This window comes from Macadamia integrifolia, chromosome 5 (assembly GCF_013358625.1).
Source record: "Macadamia integrifolia cultivar HAES 741 chromosome 5, SCU_Mint_v3, whole genome shotgun sequence".
In the NCBI taxonomy this organism is placed as follows: Eukaryota; Viridiplantae; Streptophyta; class Magnoliopsida; order Proteales; family Proteaceae; genus Macadamia; species Macadamia integrifolia.
Genome location: NC_056561.1, coordinates 32301186 through 32327386, shown reverse-complemented (window position 1 = coordinate 32327386; position 26201 = coordinate 32301186). Strand labels below are relative to the sequence as shown.

At 37.0% G+C, this 26201-nt stretch overlaps 2 protein-coding genes across 2 annotated transcripts; both read right to left on the bottom strand.

Annotated features, from left to right (window-relative positions):
• Positions 1–8137: 8137 nt before the first annotated feature.
• LOC122078626 (mitotic-spindle organizing protein 1A-like) lies at positions 8138–15340 on the bottom strand. Its single transcript, XM_042644695.1, has 3 exons — positions 15132–15340; positions 8631–8915; positions 8138–8483 (listed from the first exon to the last, which is right to left on the bottom strand). The coding sequence occupies exon 2, from the start codon at positions 8854–8856 to the stop codon at positions 8635–8637; it is 222 nt and encodes a 73-aa protein (XP_042500629.1). The 5' UTR covers positions 8857–8915; positions 15132–15340; the 3' UTR covers positions 8138–8483; positions 8631–8634.
• A 4848-nt stretch (positions 15341–20188) lies between these two features.
• LOC122078019 (receptor-like protein 7) lies at positions 20189–23820 on the bottom strand. The gene has a single exon (XM_042643895.1). The coding sequence runs from the start codon at positions 23648–23650 to the stop codon at positions 20189–20191; it is 3462 nt and encodes a 1153-aa protein (XP_042499829.1). The 5' UTR covers positions 23651–23820.
• Positions 23821–26201: the final 2381 nt, after the last annotated feature.

Sequence of the window (26201 nt, the reverse complement as noted above, 5' to 3'; positions counted from 1 at the left end):
AATTTTCAAAGCAAAAGATGTCTTTATGTTTCTTTTAAAACTTCATACGTTTAAAAAGAAATGATGTCAACAATTCTGTTTAAGCTTGTTAAAGTACTTATCAACATTAATCATAAATGAGATGTATAATTTTCTTTTCTCTCTTTCTCTACATAGATAACCATATTTTTACAATTTATATTAGTTAATTAGGAGCATTTACCTTCACAAGTCACAATACTTATTTTTTTAGGGCTGATGGTTAGGGCCTTAAGTATATTGGTTAAATTAGGTGATAATATGTGAAGAGGAAATAAATTGGTCTGTGTAGTCAGCCAAGAACCCAGACTTAGGCTGATAGTTAGGGCCTTATGTGGTATGCATTCTCGGAATAGATTCTGGGTGTAGCATGCATTTTGATACCGGCATATTTCTCTATTTTCTTGCTTCCAAATTCTATCTAGACACATTATCTATTCCAAGAATGCATACCAAACACAACCTTAGTAAACAATGGGTTATTTTATCATCTATATAATAGAACAATTACACTATTATATCCTCTCTCTCTCTCTCTCTCTCTCTCTCTCTCTCTCTCTCTCTCACCCACATATATTTGAATTGGAGATGTTTAAAAACTTAGATAAATATTGTGCTTGGGGAGGGGGAGGATTTGGCTGCTGCCTGGGTTGCAACAAGTAGCTACAACCCCCCGGTAGCAGCCAAGGAAATGATCTCAGGGATAAGTTTTAAAATGCCCTCTTAGGGTAGAATTTTCTTCCCCTAGTAGTAGCTGCAACCTCTGGTAGCAGCCAATTTTCTTTTGCGGGGAGGGGGGCTTATGATGTTTTGTAATAAAGTTCATCATAACAATCCAAAACCCTATCTTTACTAGTACATTGAATTCAGCATATAGTATGGTTGTTGATGACATTCCTACTAACGAAACCTAAGTTTCACTTCAATATTTCACTGCTTAAGTTTTACGACGATTTTCCCAGTAAATATCTTATGTAATTATAATTTCTTATAGAAAGATATATTAATATTTTGTTAACTTCTAACTCGGATTTACCAAGATCTTCAAAATTTATTACTAGTAATATGTTATTTTATATGTGTTCATCCTTATTTATAATATAAATCGGCACAATTTCTTTTTTTTTTTTATAGATTATAATAATTTATTAAAGAAAAGGGCGGAAAAGATAGGATGGTCAAGAACACCCAAGAGCCTTCTTGCTTATCAATATGAAGGGGGGGGGGGATCTACAACAAATAACATCACTTTTAAGCTAGATATCTGTTTTGAATAGAGTTCATTCCTGTAAGAGGAGGGAATGGCTGCAGTCCCTCACATTTTCTTTGATATCCTGCACTATAATAGACCTTACTCAAAATTTAAATAAAGAAAAAAAAAAATCTTACACCTTAAAATTTCTTGCTAGTGTTAATAATTTTATTTGCATAGTAATGAAGATTTAGAAGAAGCAATGGAGTCTGGATTCTCTCTCCACATGAGATTCCATCATCATGGAGTATCAAACCTTAAGTTATTGGTGTACTATTAATTGCTTTAACTCGTTAAATGCAGATACCCATTGGGTGGTTAGATCCTATGTGAGAGAGGATAGCTCCTCTCCCCACGTGGGGAGCTGATCTGGACTCCAAGCAACAATAGGTACATGCTGCAAGTAAGACATCCATGGTTGTGCACTGAAGGATCCAGGCCAATAACGACCCACATAACCACAAAGTTTCAGTGTCAACCAACTGCCTTGTGGCAGATGTCAATGCTAACGGAGAGAGAGAGAGAGAGAGAGATTACCTTCGCTGGATGGTGTATGAAGACACTGCCCTGTTTCTGTGGCTCAGCAGGTTTGTGAGTTTAGCTTTGAAGCTTTTCCTATCTAATCGTATGAGAAGTGCTAGCGGTTGGGCAAGATATAGGAATGGTTGTACTCTTAAGGAAAGGGATGCCTTTCTTATATAGCATTTTCTGCCAACCCAGAGAGAGAGAGAGAGAGAGAGAGAGAGAGAGAGAGAGAGAGATTTTTATATGTGCATGTAGATTCAGATGTGCCATCAGCTTCTCATCACGCTGATTTGTAACGTGAAATGTCATTGTTTAATTATTTATTAAGAGGATAAGTTTAGTTGAATCTCGCGTTTGTTTTTTTATATAATTTTCTTATTGTATAACGTGGAGAAGCTTCCTTTTAAGCTTTCCAACGACTTCCAAGAAAGGAAGGGAATTGATTTTCTTCTTTCATGTTTAATTGCCTGTGTAATCCTGCCAGCCAATCAAAGTTGACAAGAGAAACTCGGTCTTCCACTTTATTTTACTACTGGAGGCATGGTTTCAAAAATCGAATCGGAAATTGATGAAATCGTGGAGATCGAATTAGTATCGATATTTTTAGATCGAATTAGTATCGATATTCCACTTTATTAATCCACTGATATGACCTAAGGCTAAAAAATGGTAATGAAAAGGTTGTCTAGGGGAGTATTGTAATCATCATCTCTCTTTCAGCCTTTTATGTTGTCTATCATTTATAATTATCTCTCATAGGGGCAGTTTCCATCTGGTTTATCGCTCCCCTTGTTTGAAAACGTTCACTAGATCTAGCTTGAAACACGACGATTGAGATTGGTATTTGTTGGAATAAATATCTAGGAAAAAGAAAAAAAATGAATAGATTCACATAAAATGACAGAATTAATGAGGTTTACATACCAATGTGATGTGCTACGTCCTCAGGTAAAGAAGAAGATGATTTACTATGTTGGAAAAAAGATTATAATGGAAATCTCTCAAGGACACCATAACTTGAGCAAAAACTCTCGCCTAGAAACCTTTAACTTGAAAATCCCCAAATCTCTTGTTTCTCTCTTGAATAACAATACTACATAACATATAAATATGTACTCTAAGTCGGGTCTTGCCGTACTGCCCCCCATCCCATATGTACTCTATGGTTTATTTCTTGTCCTCTCCCTCAAAAGTATGCATTACGAATTTAAAGGAGGGTCTCTTATTGCTTCTTTTTGTTTTTTTGGCTAACGACGGGTATCCAGGCCTTCGGCTTGACTATTCCCACGGGCCCATACTGACCCCACAACCGCATGGACTGAGTCATACTGGGGGTTGAATGAGAACCATTCCACTTTCACTGAAAGTAATGAAGAGCACTAAATACCCCTGTATGAGTGGCTCAAGGTGTGCCTAGTGGGAGTCAAACTTAGGATGTCTGAGTTTACGGCTCGTATCAAGTTCGTTGCTCATCAACTGCGCTACCCCCTTGGGTTTCTGGTCCAAGCCCTCTGCTATTATTATAGACCTAAAAAAATCTCATTCGGATCACCACCAAAATATATCAAAGCATGTCAAAAATTCGAGACACATAACAGTATCAAATTAGTATTGATTGAGAACTGAGATTACGAACCTTGGTTGGAGATCAATCATAGTTGAACCAGCAGGATCACCTATGCATAACCGGCTCATCAGTGGTTCAATCCCTTGGCCAATGTTCAACCTTTTGATTTAATTAATTAGAAAATTTCTTTCTGAATCTGGTTTTTGGTGTGGACTTGTGATTGATACACTTAAAATAATAAAACTTTAGGTGATGAGCATAATATCCCTATGATCCCGGTTCATTTCAGAATATAGTCAGCTCTATATAATTTTATGAAGCTGTCCAAATCATTTCTTCATTTGAAATAAAAATTTTGACTTTTTTTTGCTTTCATTTTAAGAGACAAGGAATTGGAAAAATATGGTCTTTGAATTTTCAAACATAACTAAAGGATACTTTGATCCATCGAGGATAACATTTGCTTATTCTCTTGAGATGAAGTAATTACTACGTTCTTGTGGCTTTCGTAAGCATTTAGATAATTGGTTTTTGACTTTTTGTTAGTATTTAGATAATTGGTTTTTGACTTTTTGTTAGGTGACTCCATATATGAAGGATTGATCTTTTTGTTAGATTTTATGTCTTGTATTCTATAGTGATTTATAGTTATTATTGGATTTGACATTTTTAATTGTATTTTTAGATCCATTTTATCTACAATGGTAATATTATAATTATGTGGAGATTAAGGTTTTCATGAAGATTCTTATAAATTATCTATGTGGGGAGGAAAACCCTAAAGACAAGCAATGACTATAACATAGTGAGACGGAGAGTCCCAAAGTTTTTTATTTTTATTTTTTATTTATTTTTATGGTTAGAATTTTCATGATTCTTTTGAGTGGACGTAGGCATTTGTATTGAATCACATCATATTATTAATGTTCTATCGTGCTTGTTTGTTTGATTTTTTCTTCGTGCTTTTGTGGTTGTTCTTTTTTTTTTTTTTTTGGGTTGCAAGCAGATTTTTCTGCTTGACTTGTTTAATGAGTATTTTTTTACCATAAAGAAAAGTAAGTTATTGTCTTAATTTTTTACTGAAGTATCTATCATTTTTTATTTTCAACACAGATTTTTACCAAGATCTGTGGAATAATATTACTAAGAATATGTTAGTTTATTTGTGATCATTCTTATTAAAAAAATAAAAAGGTACAAATCATATGAACAGGTGTAAATATAGAAAGGAAAATCTTACTTCTAAAATTTCCTGCAAATGTTAATTTCATTTGGATTGTAAAGAAAATGCAGAAGAATTGACAATAGGTATATCCTGCAACTTGGAAATCCAAAGTCGTTCATTGAAGGATCAAGGCCAATAACAACACCACATAACCACAAAGTTTCACTGTCAACCAATTGTCTTGTGGCATTGTCAATGGTAGAGAGAGAGAGAGAGAGAGAGAGAGAGAGAGAGAGAGAGAGAGAGAGAGAGAGAGAGGGTAGAAGTAGTTTCTACAGGAGAAAATGTTTGTGAAATTGAATGTTAAATCTTCTTTTTCTGATTTTATTTTCTCTGATGATGAGGTTGGGTGGGGAGAAGAGGGTTTGCCTCTTTGACCCCTTTCCATGTTCAACTTCTTACTTAATCTATATATTTTTTAATAATTATAATGCCATAAGTTTATTTTTTAAAATTTCTTAAAGACTAGGCTCCCATAAGTCAAGACTTATTCTATGGATCTTGTGTAAGAAATAAGAAGAAAAGGAAAAGTACACAAAAGCTTCTACAATGATGCTACATACTAAAGTAATATTTCATATGCTAAGGTAATAAAATAAAATAGAACAAAACCTAATTCTTTATGTGGATTATTTATTTATTTCTTTTTGGCAATAATATAGGCTCCCACTTGTTTAGGCATCTCTTAAGCACATGTTTCCTTTGCTTTGTCTCTGTTTGAACATATTAAAAGTGATAAACTCACTTTATTCCAAAGATTAGAATCTCAGTTGATCTTAAACTCATGAAATCTTCTTTTAAGGTCTTGTTTTAAGTTGCAACATGATTGACTGTGTGGCAAATATAAAAGGAATTTGAAGTAATATGTTGTTGGCTTCGATTATTCTTCCCTCTTTTTAATTTATATTAATAATTGGAGAAAAATTTTCTGTTTTTCGTAAATCTGAGATGGGACAGCATGTTGTCATGGTTTGGAGCAACATCATAAAAAAAATAAAATAAATTCTCTTCTTATAGGACGAAGTGTCTGAATTCCCCTAGAATGGTGATTTTTATTTCACTCATGTTCCAAACATTATGGTCTGTTAGATCAGCAAACTCTTTCTGTTAATAATTATTTCACAAGTGGCTGATTACACTTTACTAACATTTAGGGTTTTCTCACATGGTCACTTGAGAAACATTTTTTCAATCGGTTTAGGAAAATTTTTCCTACACGATAGGGTCTCAACGTGCAGGTTTAAAAAAAAAAAAAAAAAAAAAATTCTTTATGTTCTTCCATCCTTTTATTTCCCTGATATGGTCATTGATACTATCTATCATGTTTTCCCCCAACAAAAATTCACAATTTTGGGGTATATTGGCAAGAAATTTCATTTCATATTATTAATAGAAGAATTCCTATGCAATTATACAAAATATAGCAATAATTGAAGATGGTTATGTTACATGAATATACTTTCTGTTGACATGATAAATAGAGCTTACAGAACAAAACATATCTTTCATGGCTGATTTATATGACCAAAACTTTCAAATTGTATCGCTACTATGAACACTTGACACCATGTGTACATTCAAAAAGGATTAAGTTTTCCTTCACCCTCATATAAGGAAGACTAGTGATGTAACCCTATGATTAGAGTCTTTGTGTCATCATTGCCTTCTCTCCCTTTATTTATGGATTCAAAATTAGCCTTCCCTAGTGCATTCTACGGGTACTACTGATGATCATGATGAAGGATTCCTTCACCCATGGTAAAGAAAGAATCTATCACTGGAACCCTTGAAGGGTAACTTGTTAGTGAATGCTGAGAGTATATGATGAGACACTTTGCAAGAGTCCAATCATACCATCAAAGGCGTGCCTGTGATTCTTTGCACTTGACAAAGTATCGAAATGGATCAGTATCAGATTTCCCGTATCGGACTAAAATATCCCTAATTTTCCTAAGAAAACGGATTTTTGACCTTTTTACTCTGATCTATACCGTTCAACAAATACGGTATCTGCCAGGTATTGAAATTGAAAACTTACCAAACTGATACGGACCACCCAATACCAATACTTAGAACCATGCAGAGAACACAAACCTCACCTGGAGAAAAGTAGATTAAATGTACATGGTTAGTTGATTAACATGGACAATCTTTAAAACAAGTACAAGACATTGTTTGATTAATGAATGTATTTTTGAGTTCCATTTATGGTTCTCACAAAAAATAACAACGAACAAGTAATCCAAATATCCCAAGGAGAAACAGAACATCCTTTTCCAAATGTCAATGTGTTTGACTGAAACTAAAGCAGGGTTATCAGAGAGTTTTCTTTTTTTCTTTGGGTAAAGGGTTATCAGACAGTTATTGCAACTATAAACTTCAAATTCATTCATTAGAGGCATCCAACAAGAGGCATCCAACAAGACCAAGGTAAATATGTTCAACCATTGTCTTAAGAATTATTGATCAGGATATCTATTCATATAAACATTCAGAGCAATCAACTAGTATCAAGCAACTATTTATAAAGACCTAATACAGAAATAGCCAACACAAGCAAATATAACTACCCAAGCAAACTTAATTTTAATGACCACCACATCCAGTTCATTACTTCTTTTTGTGTTTCTTTCCATGTAAAAAGATAGAAAAGGTAAAATTTCCTGTAAAATTGAATTTCTCGTCGTCTGTTTCAACATATAAATAGGGTCAATGACAAAAGAACTCCTTTAGTGATCAGCCCCAATATTGTAAGAACCAAATAATTTGGCAGATATGAACTCTTGATTTTCCATCGAACACCAAAGTTGGGGAAACAAAATTTCTGCCTCAAGATGTAATTGTGAATGGGACTAGTTTCCAAAAAGTAGTAGCCCTCGGACTACTCAAAGTCTTCTTCCATAATGAGTTTCTTCACACACTGCTTCTGCACCATGTTTATAGAGATGATGATTACTTATTATAGTTAAGGTCCACAAGAAAGGCCTTTCCCTTTTCCAAAACACAATTATTACTAATAAAAGGGACACAACTCTGATGCCAAACAAAGAGAAAGCATATGAGAAAATTGATCTTCTGTTTCAATAAGGACTTTATAAGAAGATGCAAGTAAAATGTATATTTCACAGAAAATAAACTGCTGCCATGAAGAAATCAATCGGATTGGAATTACAACATCCAAATCAAACATAAGATCAGCATATCTAATGCCTGACCAAGAACATACCCCTTTAGAGTGCTGAACTTGTCTTCAAATATCTGCAATTGCTCTCCCTGTCCTTAGTCCCTAACACACTAGGAAGGGCAAATTATGCCATAGGATTCATCTTCTAGAGCTGAGTGCATACATATACCAAAAGAAGCCCACCCTAAAATACTTCCAACCCAGTGATTGCAAAGTAACAAAAAGAAACATTTTCACAAACTAGATCTAAAACTAACAGACGGTAACCTCATGCAGGGGTTCGATGCATATTGACCAAGAAAAGTATAGAATATTGATCTTAATTGAATAGATACATTCTCCAGGGCTGAGAAAAGAAAAGGAAAATTGTCAGCAAAAAGGTATGTATTGAATATTTAAGTCCTACACATTTGACTGACTTACAATTCAACCTCAAAACATTCAGTAGTAAAATCCATCCCCTGCCCCTTAACGGAAACACCAAATGGTCTATGACAAATACAAATTACAGTTATGTCTGGCTAAGATAAAACCCATAAACTCACTTCCAAGAACCTCTTTAAGCCACATTTAATACAAAATACGAATGCATAGCACCAAAACATTTCAATATGTAAGCATGTTACACCAGCCTGAAGTAATCCATATTCAGCCAAGACAACAATGGGTTCCCCCAAGCTGACTGTTTTCCACCATGAACATCAACATTCTCCTGAATAATAAAGATAAGATCACAGTTAAAATATATTTTAAGTATCAGTTACAGACATTAACACCTGAAACAAGTATGGGTGAGGCAAACGAAAGAGTGCGTAATTTTAGCCAAATTTATAACAGAATAATAGTCGATAGCACAAACCTGTTCAAGGTGCAGATGATGGGTTTGTGGTTGTGGAGGGAGATGAAGAGGGTTCCCTACGGAGTTCCTTAACAAGTGCGGCGAGGGCCTCCGGATTCAAGCCCATATCACATAGGGTAATGAGGATGGAGAGGGTGTGGCGATCAAGCCCTGTCTCGAGAATGTTTGACATATGAAATGCCAGTTCCAGTGATTCTCGGGCATTCCGTGCAGCCTCTGGATCCATAGCAAGTGAAAGCCACAAAGACAGATATTTCTTGCTGTCAGAAGTCTCAAAACTTCTGGCTGAAAATAGAAAAAACCCTAGATACCATTAATCAGTGAAAAGGAAATGCTAAAATGACGGCAATATCCCTGGTGTGCTGTGGGTCGACTCATACGTCGCTATCAGGTCAACTGAAGAGCTGGGATCCCCATCTTTGTAATACAACTAGCATTTACCATCCCCTGGAGTGTAATCAGGTTTATGTGAAAACTGAAAAGTGTTTCCAAACTGGTTCTTAAATTAGGTACTAATAGTTTACCATCTCTCTCTTTCTATCTTTATTTAATTTTAACACTCATTTGGTGCCATTCTGGTCTAAGTTTTCGGTGAACTCTAAGCCACATTCAAATTAACCGAAGATATAGAAATGTAACCTAAATACAAAATTCAGAGCATAAAATTCAAAATAAGGTCCATCAAATGTTCAAAAAAAAAATTCAACAGCGTAAAACCTATTTAGCACTATTATCTCATAAAGCATTCACAATCACAATTTCAAATGCGAACACCCCAATCCATAGGCATTATTGTTTTTATAAGGAATTTTCTAAAAGATTATGTTCTGCTAGATTCCCCCTGCATAAGTGTGGGCTTCGAGGGTAGAAGAGTGGATAAGGAATCTCTCTCAAAGGAGTACTCCAAACTCCTCTTTTGAGTATTTTCTTCAATGCCCACAAACATTAAGAAAGAGTTTCAGAACTGGCAAAGTGATGCAAACAACTAATTAAAGCAAAAGAATTAAAGGAAGAAATTAAGTATGCTACTATGAGCAGCAGCAGTTGCCAAAGTCTGAACCTGGATGGGATTGGATGAGTTAACCTGAGACCATAAACTGATGATTGTTTTTATTAAGATTTGGATTGGGAGACGACATCTGTCCCCAAAAATATAGTCAATGAATTTTGTTCAACTTAACCTCATTACTGCCCTAACTAGGCAATATTGGATGGGATTGGATGAGTTAACCTGAGACCATAAACTGATGACTGTTTTTATTAAGATTTGGATGAAAAGTTAGTCAAAACGGGTAAAAAAAAAAAAAAAAAGTGATGTAAGATGTGTTTAAAACAGTTCAAAATTCGAATGTGGTAGTAAAAAATCTAGTCAAACATTTCTAGAAGGAAAAAATTAAGGGGGGAAAAAAAACAGAATTTCAAAATTAGATTTGAAAAATATATAGCAAAATAGCAAAAGTACAGGAATATACATAAATAAATTGTGGAATTATTATCCAAATGTCTGCATCCAAGGTTATAAGCAACTATAACATCTAAGAAAAATACCTGTTAAATCCAAAGCCTATTCTAAATTCTATAACCCATTCCAAAATCTAAAATCTAAGAACTATATATAAAAAGTAGAGGAATTATCACTCCCCTCCCCTGAACTATGGCGAAATATCAAGTTCCCCCTACACTTTTTCAAAAATATCACTCCCATCCCCCTAAACTCAAAGATTCTATCTACCATTCCCTCACAGTTTAAAATGTCTGTTAAGTCATCAAATTTTTTTCTAATACCAAAATTACCCCCATACAAGTTGAATACCCATTATATCCTTCATGATGAAAAAATCGACAAAACCCCTTTTCCCTCTCAATCGATCAAACCCCTTTTCAACAAACCTCTCTGCATCTCCTTCAAGTTTATTCATCTTCAAATGCGAAAATAAGCAGTCGTTGTACACTTGTACTACCTCAAACTTCCATGATCAAAGCAGGGCTATGAAGGAGATAAAAGAAAATCTAATAAACATTAACATCTGAGATTCTGAATCATGACACATGACAAGGCCAAATTTTAGGAAAGACGAGTTACAATTTCAGAAATCAAGTATTTTAATAGTAGTTATCTCCGCAAGTTGGATCTGGCGGAAACCTCTAAACCAGATCTGAAACTCTCCAACAGGATTCACAACCGAGATAGTTTCTCAGCCTCATATTCTGCAATCTGAGTAGCCCAAGGGTGGAGAAACACCCCCCAAGTCTCAACCTGATCTGTGAGGATTCAATTGAGTTCCCTCAACCCAGTATTACTACCAACATCAAGGAAAACGGAAGAACAACAACAGAATAAAATAGGATAATGAAGGATCGAGATAAGATAATCGAACTAGGGAAGGGGGTTTGTCAGCTTTGCTTCATTCCGCTTTGTTGATGCTCAGGCCTTGGGTGAATCTTGAGAACCTTCGCTGTGATCGTTCATTTTCTCAGTAGTAGCAGAAGAACTTCACTCCTTGGCCTGCGATGAATTGTTGAAAGGGCAATGGGTGGGTGATTCTGAAATTAGGTAAAATAGGAAATAAAAATCTGCAGACACGATAAGGAATAGACTGTTTTGAGTCCATATATGTTATGTAAGCCCTTGATTCTTGGATTATTGGATTAGACAAAATTTATAGTTTCATAGGCGCCAAGATCTGCTGTTGGTATTGGTACTGATCGCCGATATTTCCCCTCAACACTCTCACTCTCCTTACTCGATTCAGGTCTGGGAATTTGTTTTCTCAGGTGCGATTATTCTTCACTTCTTTCATCATTCATTCTTCTTTTTTTCTTACTTTTCTGTTCTACCACTATCCTCATATATTTCTTTTCCATCCAAGTTGATTTTGAACACTCTGCTGCCATTCCTCTTCCTTTCTACCATTAGCGGTGACATGAAACTGAGATGACTACTTACCGACCCATCATACTAAGTCGGTTTCCTCTGAAATTTTGGGTGCCATTTCATCACCTTAGAGTGCCCAAACCCTAGGTGCTTGTTCCCAAACTCACTTTCTGTTGTGAGATCATAGCCGCAACCGGGGCTGGGTTTGAGTTTACTGCCAGGGTAATTTCAAAGATTTTTATTCTGTTGTTTGATCCAAAAATTTGGTTGGTTATGGGTTGCATTAAATAGGGCTATGGACTGCAATTTTCATGCCTGAAATCTCATGTTAATTTGAAGATGAATAAAATTGAAGAAGGAGATGCAGAGAGGTTTGCTGAAAAGGGGTTTGGTTGATTTTTACATTACGGATGACATAATGGGTATTCAACATGTATGGGGGTGGTATTGGTATTAGAAAAAAAAAATTGATGACTAAACAGCCATTTTAAATGGTGAAGGAACGGCAGATATAATCTTTGAGTTTAGGGGGAGGGGAGTGATATTTTTGAAAAAGTGTAGGGGGAACTTGATATTTCGCCATTGTTCAGGGGAGGGGAGTGATGATTCCTCTAAAAAGTATATTCTTTGCTGAGGGAAGTCCACAGCTCCACGCCCCCACTAAGACAGGGACATACTCACTTATCTCTATAATCTTTGCACTCAGAAGTGACAATCAAGTTCTGAAGAAAACAATCGTGAGAAAGCAGAAAGTAAAGCATCCGAATGCCTAGGTAACTGGAAAAATTTTGGAGGAGAAGAAAGACCAAATTTCTACTTAACTTCAGTCAATCAAAACCAAAATATATAACACCAGCTCCAAACCAAGCAGCATTTTGTCCAAAACGCCAAGAAAACAGGGAAACAACATAATGGCGGCAAATTCCAAGCTGTGGATGAGTGCCAAAAAGGCAACCCAATAAGAATGCCACAAAACCCAAGTGGAAAGAAACCCAAAACACCAACACCTAGGCTACTTACTTCCCTCTCTCTACGTAATTTTAGTGAACAGAACAAAAACGGATCCAAATCCTCTACAATTCTTGCATCATCCAGTGAGGTGCAGTGCTACCTCCACCACTGGACACCTGCCCCAGGTAACGGGGATGGTGAGGATAAGGAGAGAGACATGGAGCTTCACCATGGCTTCCCTGAATGGTTTTTGACCTAGATCCAATTAGACGAAACACCTCCTCCACTCTTCCCCCTTTCCATTTGAAATGCGTTGGAGCTTTTTCTCCGTGGAACCTGCCCCTTGAGATTTGCAGGTTCAACTCCCATGCTGAAGCTCGCAGAAAGAGAAGTCATGAACGCCAGCATTAGCTGCTGTTTCATACTGAGTACTGAGATTATAAAAAAAAAAAAAAGACTCAAATTTTCTTCTGCAAAATCCATCCATTTACAGAGTAAAATTACAATCTTCTGGGCTTTCTGTTTGTTGTCAACTCTCTTCTTCCTCCCATGAACGTATCTTCACTTCTCCTTCAGATTTTACGCATTGAGTTGAAACAGAAACGTTGAATCCCAAGCCTGAAATTCTGCCTTCATGTTGCAGCTGTTAGTAGAACTCTCACTTGTTGCTTCATTGAAGAAGGAATTTTCTGAAATATCTGTCTCTGCCACATTATCACAAACAGCTAGATGGGGCTCCAAATGGGCCTGGTTCTGATTCAAAGGTTTCAAATTTGGTTGTGTTGATGGTACAGAAAGTCAGGATCTTCTTATTCCCTAGCATATTCTTCAGCTCCTCCAATTTCTTCTCTGATTTCTTCCAAGTCTCTTGTCTGCTCTTGCGAGTTATATAGTTCCTCCCACCATTCTTCTATCCTGATCCTATATTAGTTTACTGATCTACAATAATTCTGGACATTTAGAATTTTTTGGGCTCCAGATTATTCCTGGAATCTTGCAAGTGGACAAAGAACAGAGTAGCATTTGGAACAACCAGTTCAGTTATTTCCCATTGATATACCATAATATCATAAAGGATGTAGAGAAGACATGTCGCCATAAAGTCTGTGATTGTCATCAACTGTAAGGCTGGGATTCCCCAAAGTTGAGAATACTTAGAGGCTTCTTCTTCCTTCTATTTTTGTACAATTTCCATCACTTTCTTCCTTAACAACTAAATCTCTAAATCTCAACAATTTCCGTCAATTTGAGCAAAGTTCTTCTGTATCTAACTATGCTGTTCTAGGGTTGCACAAACTCAACAAGAAAAAAAACATTTCCAATTATGGATGCATAGGAGACATGTCACCATCTGGAATGCTCATACATCCGTTGGGAATATCAGTGGGTCCTTACATGCTGCTAGCGTCTTGTAGTATGGTTGGGGCTGGTCATTTATTCTCCCTGGTTGCATTGATCACTGTGGGAGGGATAATGATATACTTGTTCCTGGCTGCTTATCCTGAAGATGTAGGCAATCCTTCCCCTTATGGGTTGCACTCACATAGTAAGGGAGATTCAGTGTGTAAAGATGAGGAAGCTCAGATGCCAAAAGGGCATGTGGTGGAAGCTGAAACAAGTAGTCTCAGTAGGTGGATCAATGACTAGAGGAAGTGCTGTTGGGATCATTGAAGCTTTTTTTTTTTTTTTTTGGATGATACCATTTGCATTGTGTCTTTTCTTCTCAAAGCTTGTGGCATACACATTCCTATATTGGTTGCCATTCTATCTGACTCAGACCGGTATTTTTATTTTGTCCTCCAAAATTTGAAACAGATGACTTCTTTAATTTGATTATTTTAGCCTGCTGGTCTCTTGCTTTTGTGAAATGGCATGAACTGTTGTCTTAGAGCAGGATATTGGTCAAAGCCTGTTGTCAGTAGTCCTGTTGGTTTTGTGGATCCTCTTTCTCAAAGTCATGAAGTGGTTCTATGCCCCTAAGAAGAATACTTCTTGTTCTTATTTGTACAAAACTAAGAGAAAATTAATTGCTCTATTGGCTAAGTAGAAGAAGCCAGAATAATCAAAATACAGGGGAGCTGTAGTATACATCAAAACCACGTTTATCTCTGTTCTAAAAAATAGCACAGAGCTAATGTCTATTGTTCTTTAAATTATCTCCATTTTTGTAATTTTATTGTTCTTTGTCATAACAAAAAGAAAAATTCATCTCTGTTTATGTGTTCATTTATGTTGAGAAGAAATTATATGTGAGGCCAACTGATAGTTTTTCATCATTACAATGAGCAAATTTAGTTACAGGTGTTAATGGATATCTTACTTGGCTACTTTCAAGTTCAAAATTGATCAATTTCCCAACCCAACCGGGCTTGAAGTCTTCCCAATCCAATAAAACATTCAGAAGGTGTAGAATTAAATGAAACAATTCAATAAGAAACAAATCAATTCTTTTCCCGTTTTAAAATGTACAGTACAGCAGGGAACTTCGATCACCCATTTGAGTTCTGATTACTAACAAACCAGCACAGAACGGAACAAAAATGGAGTACAGCAATCGAAGAATCTCAAGAAAACCCAGATGTGAAACCATCCCCAATGCAGTTCATGAAACCCAGATGTGAAACCGTCCATCCCCAAATGTGTGAGAGAGAGAGAAAAAGAGAGATGAAGCATACCTCGAGCAGCGATTGAAGCTCGGCTGGAGACGACCCTGAAGTTCTTCAAATCTGCTGGTGCTCAACGACTCCAACGCCTCTGAAGTTAGGTTTTTAGCATGGTTGAAGAGGGGAAGAGGGAAAAGAGGGAAAAATAGAGGGAGAAGAGTCGTCCGAGAAGAAATGCTGTAGCAGATGGCCCAGTCCCCTTTTACTCTTATACCTTCCCCTCCGAGTCGCTTGTATTGTATTCGATATGCGAATTACGAATGCAAGTTTGACCATGACGGCCGAACCTACCCGTGGCCCGCCTTGATCCCGAATAAGTATCGACCTAAAAATTTTGGGCCTGAGAGCCGGCTTAACCTTGAAATTTCTAACCCTGAGTCAGGGTCAGGGCGGGTAAGGGTTGATATCTTTAACCCGCCCAGTCTGCCCTGAACCTGGCCTTGATTTTTGCCCTTGATGTTGACCCTGGTTATGAACCTGATGTTAACCCTAAATTTAACCTAATTTTATATGCTGTTTGACATTGAGTGATTGACACTTCAAAACTCCTGGTATATCTTCTCATTGATCTCTTTTACTTTTTTATATATAAAAAAAAGATCTCTCTTGCTTTTTTTACCGAGGCAAGTAATTTGTAACATTGTATTTTTTTATCTCTTATTTATTATGCATATTTTTTATTTTTAAGTTATTTTATATTTTGTAAGGTCAGGATCAGGATCAGGGTCAGGGTCAGGGTCAGGGTATTCCTAACCCTTGATGGCAAACCAAGGTTAGAGGCAGGGTCATCTCAGTCCGACCTTAAAAAATCAATTAGGGTCAATTAGGGCGGATAGGGGTTGGGCTGAACTCTAAAGTGTAGGGTCATGGTTGAAGTTTTGGAGCCCTGAGTCAAGGTCAAGACGGATTTGTGCCCAGTTAAGGGGACTCAGAATTGGACTAGGATTTTAAGAAATTCAGCCCAACCGGGCCTTGTTGCACTCCTAATGCGAATAGGTTGGGTTGTACCTTTGTACGTTAATTCTGTATTTATATCAAAATCAAAAAAGAGAAAGCAACGGATCGGATTTGGCTCGTCTCGAAAAATTGATCTTCCAATTCTTGTTCAATTTTATCATTGTGCATGACACGTGTATAAAGATAAATCCAACGATTGTGAATGCTAGGGTTATTCAAACCCCTCTTTTCCCTCAAACAACCTTCAAGGCCAAGTGTTATCCGGAACTGACCCGATAGAAGCACGTCTCTCAACCTCAAACAAGAAGTGAGGGAAGAAGGAGCCGGTGGATTTGTCTCCTCAGATAGAAGTGTAACTAGAAAAAGAAACTCTTTCTATTAGTTTGAGAATGGGATCGTTGGTTTGACCGACGAACTTTGTGGGAAAATTGACCTTCTTTCTTTGGCAAGCAATTTTTTTTAAGTAACAATACAATTCAGTTCGGTTTCGGAAAACTTGCTGGTCGCGGATTAATTCGTTCTGCTCCGCCGGCGGCCTAAAATCAAAGGCGCAGGTTGATCTCTCAGGTTGAGGCTGCATTCATTTATTCAACTTGACACATTGGAAGGGCTTACTCTCCGTCTGGCTCGGCTTGGTCTCGCTCCCTTCCCGCACGCCTGGACGATTGAGAATCTCGAGCCTGTAACGAAGAAGAAGGGGGGTTTCCTGCTTCAGTGGATCAGTTCTTCAAAAGTAGCATGATAAATAGGGTGGAGACCTTGTGTTTCGAAGTGGGATCTGATGACCCATTATCTCAGGGAGACGATGATCAATTTTTCGGCTCTTTTCAGGAAAATTTTAAAAAATAAAAAAAATGATGCTCCTAATTTGAATTTTTATTTGATTAAACTAAACTATTAAAGAGTAAGGAACAGAGAGCCAGAGCCCGCTCGCATCACCAACGATCGGAGTACCTTTCGCCGGCGATGTCGACATGGGCATCGATTTCAATCCACTCATAGTTTCCCTTCCAAACTTCTTTGGGCAGACCAAAAGAAAGGAGGAAAGTTCCTAAATCAAACAATACAAACCTATTTGGAAAAACAAAAAGATTAGTTTTAACAATTGGGAAAGGTTGTACGAAGGAGTTAAGTAGCCCAATCTTGGGCACATAAAAAGTATGAGGTACTTTTCATATGATAATTCTTCTGTACAAAGCTTCTCACTACTTGATCAGTTAGGTTTCTAAGGGGGTTTTGGTTCGATAAATTTTTGGGATGACATTCTTTAGAATGATAATTCTTAATTTTTGTAGTTGTTTGGTTCCAATAGGATGATCCTCATAAGTGAGCATCCTACTACCCATGAATGACCATATTACAAAGGATGTATTCCAAATCTGAGTTCACCTCAACACTTAAACTCAGATTTGAGCAACCTTTTTACCACCTAGTATAAAAGGGAAAGCGGAAAGACGTTCTCTACGGAAGTCAATATCTCAACCCGCGAGAAACATGCACTAGCCTTAAGGCAACCAAACGATTTTTCAAAAAGAAACAAAATTCAGAATAATGTCTATTAAAAGATTGACATTCATATCCGATACATACACCATTTGATTTACAGAACCAAACACTCCCTAAAGAGTCCATAACCACCATCATCATTCGACTCTAATTTCTCCTGAAAAGTCCAAATATGTACTATCTATATTATCGACTTGATGGGTCTCCTCCACACTATGGTTCATCTCAACTTTCATGAACAATACCATATCAAGAGATCAACTGGATCAATCCTGAATTACAGTGACACTTCGTTTTCATTTAACTTATGAGAGACAGGATCTAAGAGACGGAAGGGGATATGGGTCCTTCTTCCCTAATCTCTTCTCTCTTTTTCGTTTTTCCTTCTCTGTCGTTTTAGGTTTAGAGGAGAAAAATAAGGATGTGAATTTGAAACTGAAACCGAACCTAGCCGTTACACCAAAATCGCAAAACTGTTTAGTAAATGGTTCGGTTCTGGTTTCAAGTTTTAGGTCGATTAGCTAAACGGGTCAAAATCGAACTGAGTCGTTTAACCTGTTGGTTTCAAATCGAATTGAAATTGTGAAAACCAAACTGTTTAAACCGTCAAAACTGATATGATTAACCCATTTAACGATTAAATAATGCAGGGGAAGAATCAGTATATCTGTATATCATTTCTAAAAAGATAAAAACCCTAAAGTAAAAACGATTGGATTTTGAAGCTTTGGTATGCTTGCGTGATTGCATGTACGATGCGACTTTTGGAGGTAATATTTTTTCTTTTAACATCGTATGAAATTCTTTGGACATTAGTTTCATATTCTAAGTAATTGTTTTCTTCTTTTATATAACTGAGACAAATGAAGATGAATTATTTGAATCCTTGGAAGATGTGTTTTTATGGCATTCTACTCCTACTTTAGCATCATCCACCACTGTTACTGGTGTTTATTAGTGTTTAGTAGTTTTGTTTGCATTTCACTTTCTTACTTAGTTGTTTGGTTGTTTTAACAAAACATAATGATTTGCATTTCACATTCTCGATATTGAATTGTTTATCACCAAAAACAAATTTTAGTAAGCATGAGAATAAACTAGCAAATTGATTACTGATAGTTTAAACCGAAACCGTTTAAAATTGAAACCATTTAAAAACCGTGGAACCGAAACCGTTTACTAAACAGTTGCGGTTTCAGAAAGTGCAATCGTTTAATAAATGATGCAGTTTTGGTTTCAACCAAATAAATGTGAACCGAACCGATTAACACCCTTAGAGAAAATCCCCAATCGGGTCAAATCCAGATCTCAAAATGTCAGCCAAATGGTTGAACCAAATCCCAACAGATTGCCCTCTGCAATCGTTATGTGAGAGGAGAGACGGGTCGAATCCGTTGAGCGGTTGGATTTGTCAAAATCCACTTGTTGAGCATCAACGAAATCGATGGATGCTCGTTGGAGCGTTAGTCGTTAGAGACGAGCCGATCCTCATTTTACCCCTCTGTAACTAGTTGCAGACCCCATACTAATTTTTCAGGCTTCGTTTTTCTTTCTTGATATTTTTCCATGTTGCAAATTATCTAGAAAGAAACTTACCATGTGAACCTAAGACTTGCGGATTTACCAATCAATCAAAATTCTAGCCCATTTGAATGGCCACGTAAAAATAAACCTACCAACATATGGTTGCACTCGTTGAGGGAGTTAACCCAACATCTTACGAAAAGAGCTGATGACAGCCATGCTACTTGTATTCATGTTGTCGAAAGCATCCCTCTTGAAAGAGAATTCACAAGTCCTAGTAAGGTTTTTCACTTTACATCAAATTAAATCATATGCTCCATTGCCTTTGCGGGCCTCCATTAATTCCTTTGAGCTTTATTCGATCATAGTCTCCAAATGAGATATTTTAACGTGTTAGTTACAACATTGCACGAGTCGATACACATAATGCCTAGTAATGCACTTTTCTACCATATCAATTAATAACGATTTGGCAAGTAATGTTATTCTCCTCCCTTTGGATTTCACTATTCACTGTCTTGGAAAGAAATGGAACATGACCTGCCAATTTGGCTATAGACATGGTTTGGTTCATGCTACAAAGCAACCCACGTTCATCTAATTGGTAAAATTCAACGTAAAATGAGCAAGGAGAGTCGCTCAAAGTTTAGTCCGTAGTCCCAAAATTTATGAAAATGCCACTAGAGGAAAACCTCAAAATGGTACTTAAATTATATTTACAGGCCAAGGGATGGGCAGGCTGCCTGCCGCAGGCTTGCATGCGAACAGTTGGACCAATGGGGGTGTGGGCATGAGAGGGACAGGGAGTCTTTTCCAGGGGTGGAGAGAGAGAGAGAGAGAGAAGCTGGCAGCCCAGTGGTGTGCCCCCTTTCCCATATTTGAAACTTTAGATTCAAATTGTACTGTTTGGACAAACTTCTCTGTCCATTGAGACTGAAATGTGCCAATGAGATGACACATAGTATGCCATTTGTGAACCTTAGATCTTCCTTAATTAAAGAACAAAGTAGAGAAAAATACTTCACACAAAAAAAAAAAAAAAAAAAAAAAAAAAACCAATGATCTACTTTTACAACATTGATTTATCTGCTTCTTCGTTGTCCCTGTAAATTTACAAGTCCCATGGCTCTCACAAACCATTTAAGCTTCCATTCAACAATCAGATGTCCCATGACTACTCCCACTACAGCTCCACATCCATATCCAATTAGCATAAATTTCCAATCAAACTCACTTGTAGTAGACTCTGTCAAGGATGTTGCTGGTTCTGCTGCCTCAGTATCTTCACAATTCTTTGACAATGGAGGTCCACATAACTCTAAGTTCCCCTCAAACGAAGTGTTTGTAAATGTTTCGAACTGTTGGCCTTGGGGTATAGGTCCCTCAAGTTGGTTATATGAGAGATCCAACACTGCAAGAAATGTTAACCTTGTTAGTTGCCAAGGTATCTCCCCTGAGAGCTTGTTTTTAGAGAGATCTAAGGACTCAAGCTCTGTAAGGTTGCCCAAGGATGATGGAATAGCACCAGTAAAACTGTTGCAAGACAGGTTGAGCACAATGAGTGACTTCAGATTCCCTATAGATTCTTCAATCTCGCCTTGGAATTTGTTGTTTGAGAGATCAATAGCTGTGAAAATGGTTAGGATCTTCACCAGTACAATTTCACGTCCTTTGCTCTCCACTGTCACAGAATCATGGTAGTAGATGCTTCCAATGTACTTTGGTCGCCGGGAGTAACTTTTATCCACTGTCATCATGGCTTTCCATGACTGAAAGTATTTGGATGGAAAACTACTCGTGAAACTGTTGAAAGAGATGTCGATGATATGCAAATTCGAAAAGGACGAATTACTACTTGGAGGCTCAATCAATCCATGGAACCTATTTGATCTCAAAATAAGAACTTGCAAGTTTCTTAAATTCTCCAACCAAGAAGGAAATGTATCACTTATCTGGTTGTTTCCAAGGTCTAGGACCTCCAGCATTGTGCAGTTAGCCAATGACCTTGGTACTTGTCCTCCTAACTGATTGGCATTGAGGTCAAGTGTCTTCAAATTGCTTCCATTTGTAAATGCCTGAGGAATGGTTCCCAAAAACTTGTTTCCCCTTAGTTTCAGTACTGTGAGAGACTTGCTGAAGCTGCTCAAACATTCCGGTAGTGAGCCACTCATCTGGTTACCAGACAAATCAAGTAGCTGAAGGGAACTCAAATTGCAGATTACTGAAGGGATCTCTCCAGTAAGATCATTGTTTGAGATTGAAAAGAACTTTGTGTACCGTGGCGGAATAGGTAATGACCCCTGAAATCTGTTTTGAGAGAGATCCCATTTCTCAAGCTTTGTAAGGTTCCTTATTGTTGATGGGATTGGACCAGTAAGACTGTTGTAAGACAAATCAAGCACTGTAAGTGCCTTGAGATTCCCTATGGCTTCTGGAATTTCTCCTTTGAATCCATTATTTGACAGATCGAGAACTTTGAAGATTGTGATTATGTCCACAAGTATAATCTCATGTCCCTTCTTCACCAATGTTACAGAATCTTGATAGTAGCCATGACCTGTATTATACTGCAATTGGGTTTTACCTTCATCTAGTGTCATCATTGCTTTCCAAGTCCAAAAGTATTTTGATGGCAGATGAAATGTAAAACTGTTCTCAGAAAGGTCAAGGATAAGCAACCTAGAAAAGGAAAAACCAGACTGAGGATTCTCAATGGGGCCATGGAATTTATTTGTTCTCAAAACTAGAACCTGCAAGTTTGGCAGCGCGCCCAACCAAAAGGGGAATGAATCTTTGATCCGATTGTTTCCAAGTTCCAATACCTCTAGCTTTTTCAAGTTGGCTATAGACCTTGGCAATGCCCCTCCTAATTTATTTGCATTAAGATCAAGCATCCTCAAACGACTTTCATCTGTAAATGTATGAAGAACGGGGCCATGAAGGCTGTTCCCCCTTAGTTTGAGTACTAAAAGAGACTTGCTAAAGTTGCCCAAACACTGGGGTATTAAGCCAGATAACTGGTTGTGAGACAAATCAAGGTATTGAAGAGAACTTGCATTGCAAATTAATGAAGGGATTTCTCCACTAAATTTATTGTCAGAGGCTGAAAAGAACAGAGTAGAGTCTGATGGAATTGGTAGTGATCCTTCCAGCGTATTATTTTTAAGGTCAAGAGAGAGCAAGTTTCTCCATGGTAGAACAACCATTGGTTGTTCGAAACCTTGAAGCATGTTGTGAGAAAGATCTAGATGATGCAAATGCTTCCCAATATTCCACATCCATGTTGGAATCTGCCCATGAATTCTGTTGTTGGAAAGGTCAAGATCCAGCAATTTCTCTTGGCTTCTCAAAAAATTAGGGAATTCACTGATGTTGCAAGAGGATAGTCTCAGCGCCTGAAACCTGGGAAAACTAGAATTCAAGGTGGTATTGGTGATCAACGACAGATTATTATTCGAAAGATCGAGAACATTAAGCTTTTTGAGCTGTTGAAAAATTGCAAGCTCTGTGGTACCAGTAAAGCTATTTGAAGAAAGGTTGAGAACTGCAAGATTGGTGAGTCTGGAGATTGAACTTGGAATTGGACCTGTTAATTGATTAGAAGAAAGCTCTAAATGAACAAGTTGGGTTAGACTGGCAAGTGAGACTGGAATCAACCCTGAAAACTGGCATCCAGAAAGAGATAAATGATTCAAGTACTTCAGATTGCCAATTGAGTTTGGTAATTTCCCAGAGAAGCTTGTTTCTGAGAGATCCAAGAATTTAAGAGAACTGTTACCCAGATGAATTTCAGGCAAATAACCACTGAGACCTGGATTATCCCTTAAAGCAAGTTGCTCTAACTTATCTATCTCAAAAATACTTGGTGGAAATTTTCCATTGAGCCCACAAGACATGAGAGACAGAGATGTCAAGGAAGACAGATTAACCAAAATCTCAGGTACTGCAGATGAGATATTCACATGGTCAAGAAGAAGTTCTTCTAAATTGGATAACTTTTGAGCAAGGGTTGTCAAGCTAAACTTTTCAATTTTCAATGAAAAGCCATTAGATGAAGAGAGATCAAGAGAAACTAACCTTTTCAGCTGCAAGATTTCAAGTGGGATTTGGCCAGAGAATCCTGAGTGAGAGAGGTTAAGATGGGTTAAGCTTGTAAGCCGAGCAAGCCCAGATGGAATTGGAGAAGAATTGAAGTGGTTGTATGCAAGGTTGAGCCTCTGGAGGTTGGCAAGATAGAAGAGGGAGCTGTTGAAGTGTAGAGAGCCTGAAAGGCAGCAATTGCTGAGGTCTAGCTCGATCACATCACCAGTGTCCATTTCACATGTGATCCCCTCCCAGGAACAACAATCAGTACTGACATTCCAAGATTCCAACTTTATACAATAAGAAGAAGAAGAAGAAGAAGAAGAAAAAGAAAAGCTTTGCTTCAATTGCAGCAAAGCAGAGCTCTGGTCACCGAGGCATTTTCTTTGATCTAATGTAAAGGAAACAGTAAGCATGCTTTGGAAGAATAAGAAGAGAAGCTGAAGCAATTGCTTCATCATTTTCAGACACAAACAGAGGCACGGAGACACAAACACAGAGAGAGAGAGAGAGAGAGAGAGAGAGAGAGAGAAATGTCAAGATTTTTCTTATATAGGACATGAGTTTCTCCTAAGAGGTGTGAAGCGCAGACGCGTGCAAGGGCTTTTGGTTCCCTTTGGTATGGACATGGCAGAACACCAGAGGTTTCTGTGATCACACACGGATTTTGAGAAATGTATAGACACTAGAGGACTTACCAAAAGAAAATGTAGACACTAGAGGCTATGTTTGGTAGATAAGAGCAGAGAGAAAAAAAAAAAAAAAAAAAAAAAAAATGGAAGAAAAAGTATAAAAATTATACTATTTTTCTAGTTTAAGAAATTCTTATAGTGTTCGACATATATTCTGTATTAAGACGAGATTTCTTATTTATTTATTTATATATATTTTTTTATTTTCAGTTCACCTTGAAAATGATAAAGTTTTCTTCTGTCCTAAATATAAGAAAATATAAAAAAAATTAATAGAAATAATAAAAAAATAAAATTTCTTTTCTTCTTTTGGTAATCAAATAGATACAATTTTTTATTTTATTATTATTTCATTTTTTTTACTCATTTTTTTTTCTCTTTTAGGCTGTGTCTGATAATTGTTTTCTCTTGGTGGCAGCTAAGAAAATAAAAGAAAAAAGTATAAAAATTATACTTTTTTCCTAGTTTAAGAAATTCTCTTTGTGTTTGGTATGTCTTAAATCATAAGATTTTTTTTTTTTTTTCAAAATTCACCTTAGAAATGATACAATTTTCTTTTGCTGCAAAAAATATATATATTTTTGTTAAAAACACAAGAAAATATAAAAAATTATTTTTTATTTTCTTCTAATGGTAATTGAGCATACATATATATATTTTTTTCTTTTCTTTTCTGGACTACCAAACATAGCCTAAAGAAGGGTTTAATGGTCCATTCAGGTGTGAAAATTGGGATGCATAAGTCAACATTTTTAGTCAGGTGTTTTGACCTTGTGTCAAAATGAGAACAAATATGCATCTGACGTGTGGTCTTTTAAAAGACAAGACGTTGAGGGAAAGGAAAGTTGTACCAACCCCATGACCCAAGAAGCATGGACTCACGCAGCCGTCAATAGCCGTCACTGAGACCATGACAAAAGTCCCAGACTAAAAGAAGATTACTTGCAGTATACAACAAGCACTTTAGCTTGTAGGAAAAACCTTTCATGATTCAAGCACTTCAACATATACCAACTCTCCTTTAAAACCCAGTCACGACTCACGCACGGGAAGAGAAATTGCACACACGCACACCTGCATGGTCACACAGACAAGGACGGGAAGAGAGAGAGAGAAAATGTTACCTGGTTGCGTGGTCTTTACGTAGCTTATGTTGCTGAGACCAATTAGAATGTATATACATTCATCGAATTCGATGAGTAGGGGTATTTTTTCACGACCTGTCTTTTGACGTTCAATAGTGTTGTTCTCTTGGCATCAAAAGTTGTTGGGAAGCATAGAAAAGTATATTTTTTTGAATTCTAAACATTAGCACGTGTCATTAATCAAGTGTTGTTGACCAAGGGTGCACAACTTAGAACCGGAATTGAAACTGACCATTTAAAACAAAATCGAAAAAATTTGATTTGATTCCTAAACCTGAACCAAACTTAAACCTTACTAATTACCTAGAAGACTAAAACAGTTCTAAGTTTTCAGTTTTCACTTGTTTCTTCACCCGCGGTCTTGGATTATCGACTCCCCTCACTTCTCTTCCGCAATTCTGTTTATTTCTTCTTTCATACCTCGCTCCCTCAAGGCCAATAGAGATACTTCCAAGTCTCATATAAACAGAGAACAAAACCAAATAAGTTAAAACTAAATTACTGAAATCATTTACGAATCAAATAAAATCGAAAGCAACAAAATAAAACAGAACTTAAGAGGCAAATATACTTTGACTTTTGTCTCAGGAAAGAGGGAACTGAGTTGGAAGGTTCATTTGATTGATGTCAAAGCTGGCATAGCTTGCTTCCATCGAGTCTGGATCAGCTACTCATGTGGGGAGAGGAGTTACCGGTACCTTCCCACAGGGCAATCTACCATTGACCATCCATTGGGGATTAGAGCTCCCTTTGACTCATGGTCAGACCCCAATAGATAGTGGATCCCCATGTGGGAAGGTCACCACATAGTAGTGAGAGGATCCAAACTCGCTTTCCATTGTTATGAAAAATGCAGTGCTAATAAATCCAAACAAACCCTTACTGCCTAAAAACAAGTTCAGTTGTCAAAAACTTCAATAATAAAGAGCAGAGATTATGTTACATCAGAGTCTTAGGACACAACATTGCTACCCAAACTAGTGGACTTAAGTAGTTGTAAAGAAGGTAAAGAATCATTAGGGTTAATTTGCAGTTAAATAAAATCAACTTTCAAATTTAGTGATATATGAAACTCAGGAGACAATGACGACAAGCAGCTAAAATAGAACTAGCAAAATAGATAATCCAAACCGAAAAGAAAAAAGTACAACAGAGGATTATTTCTATTATGTCTT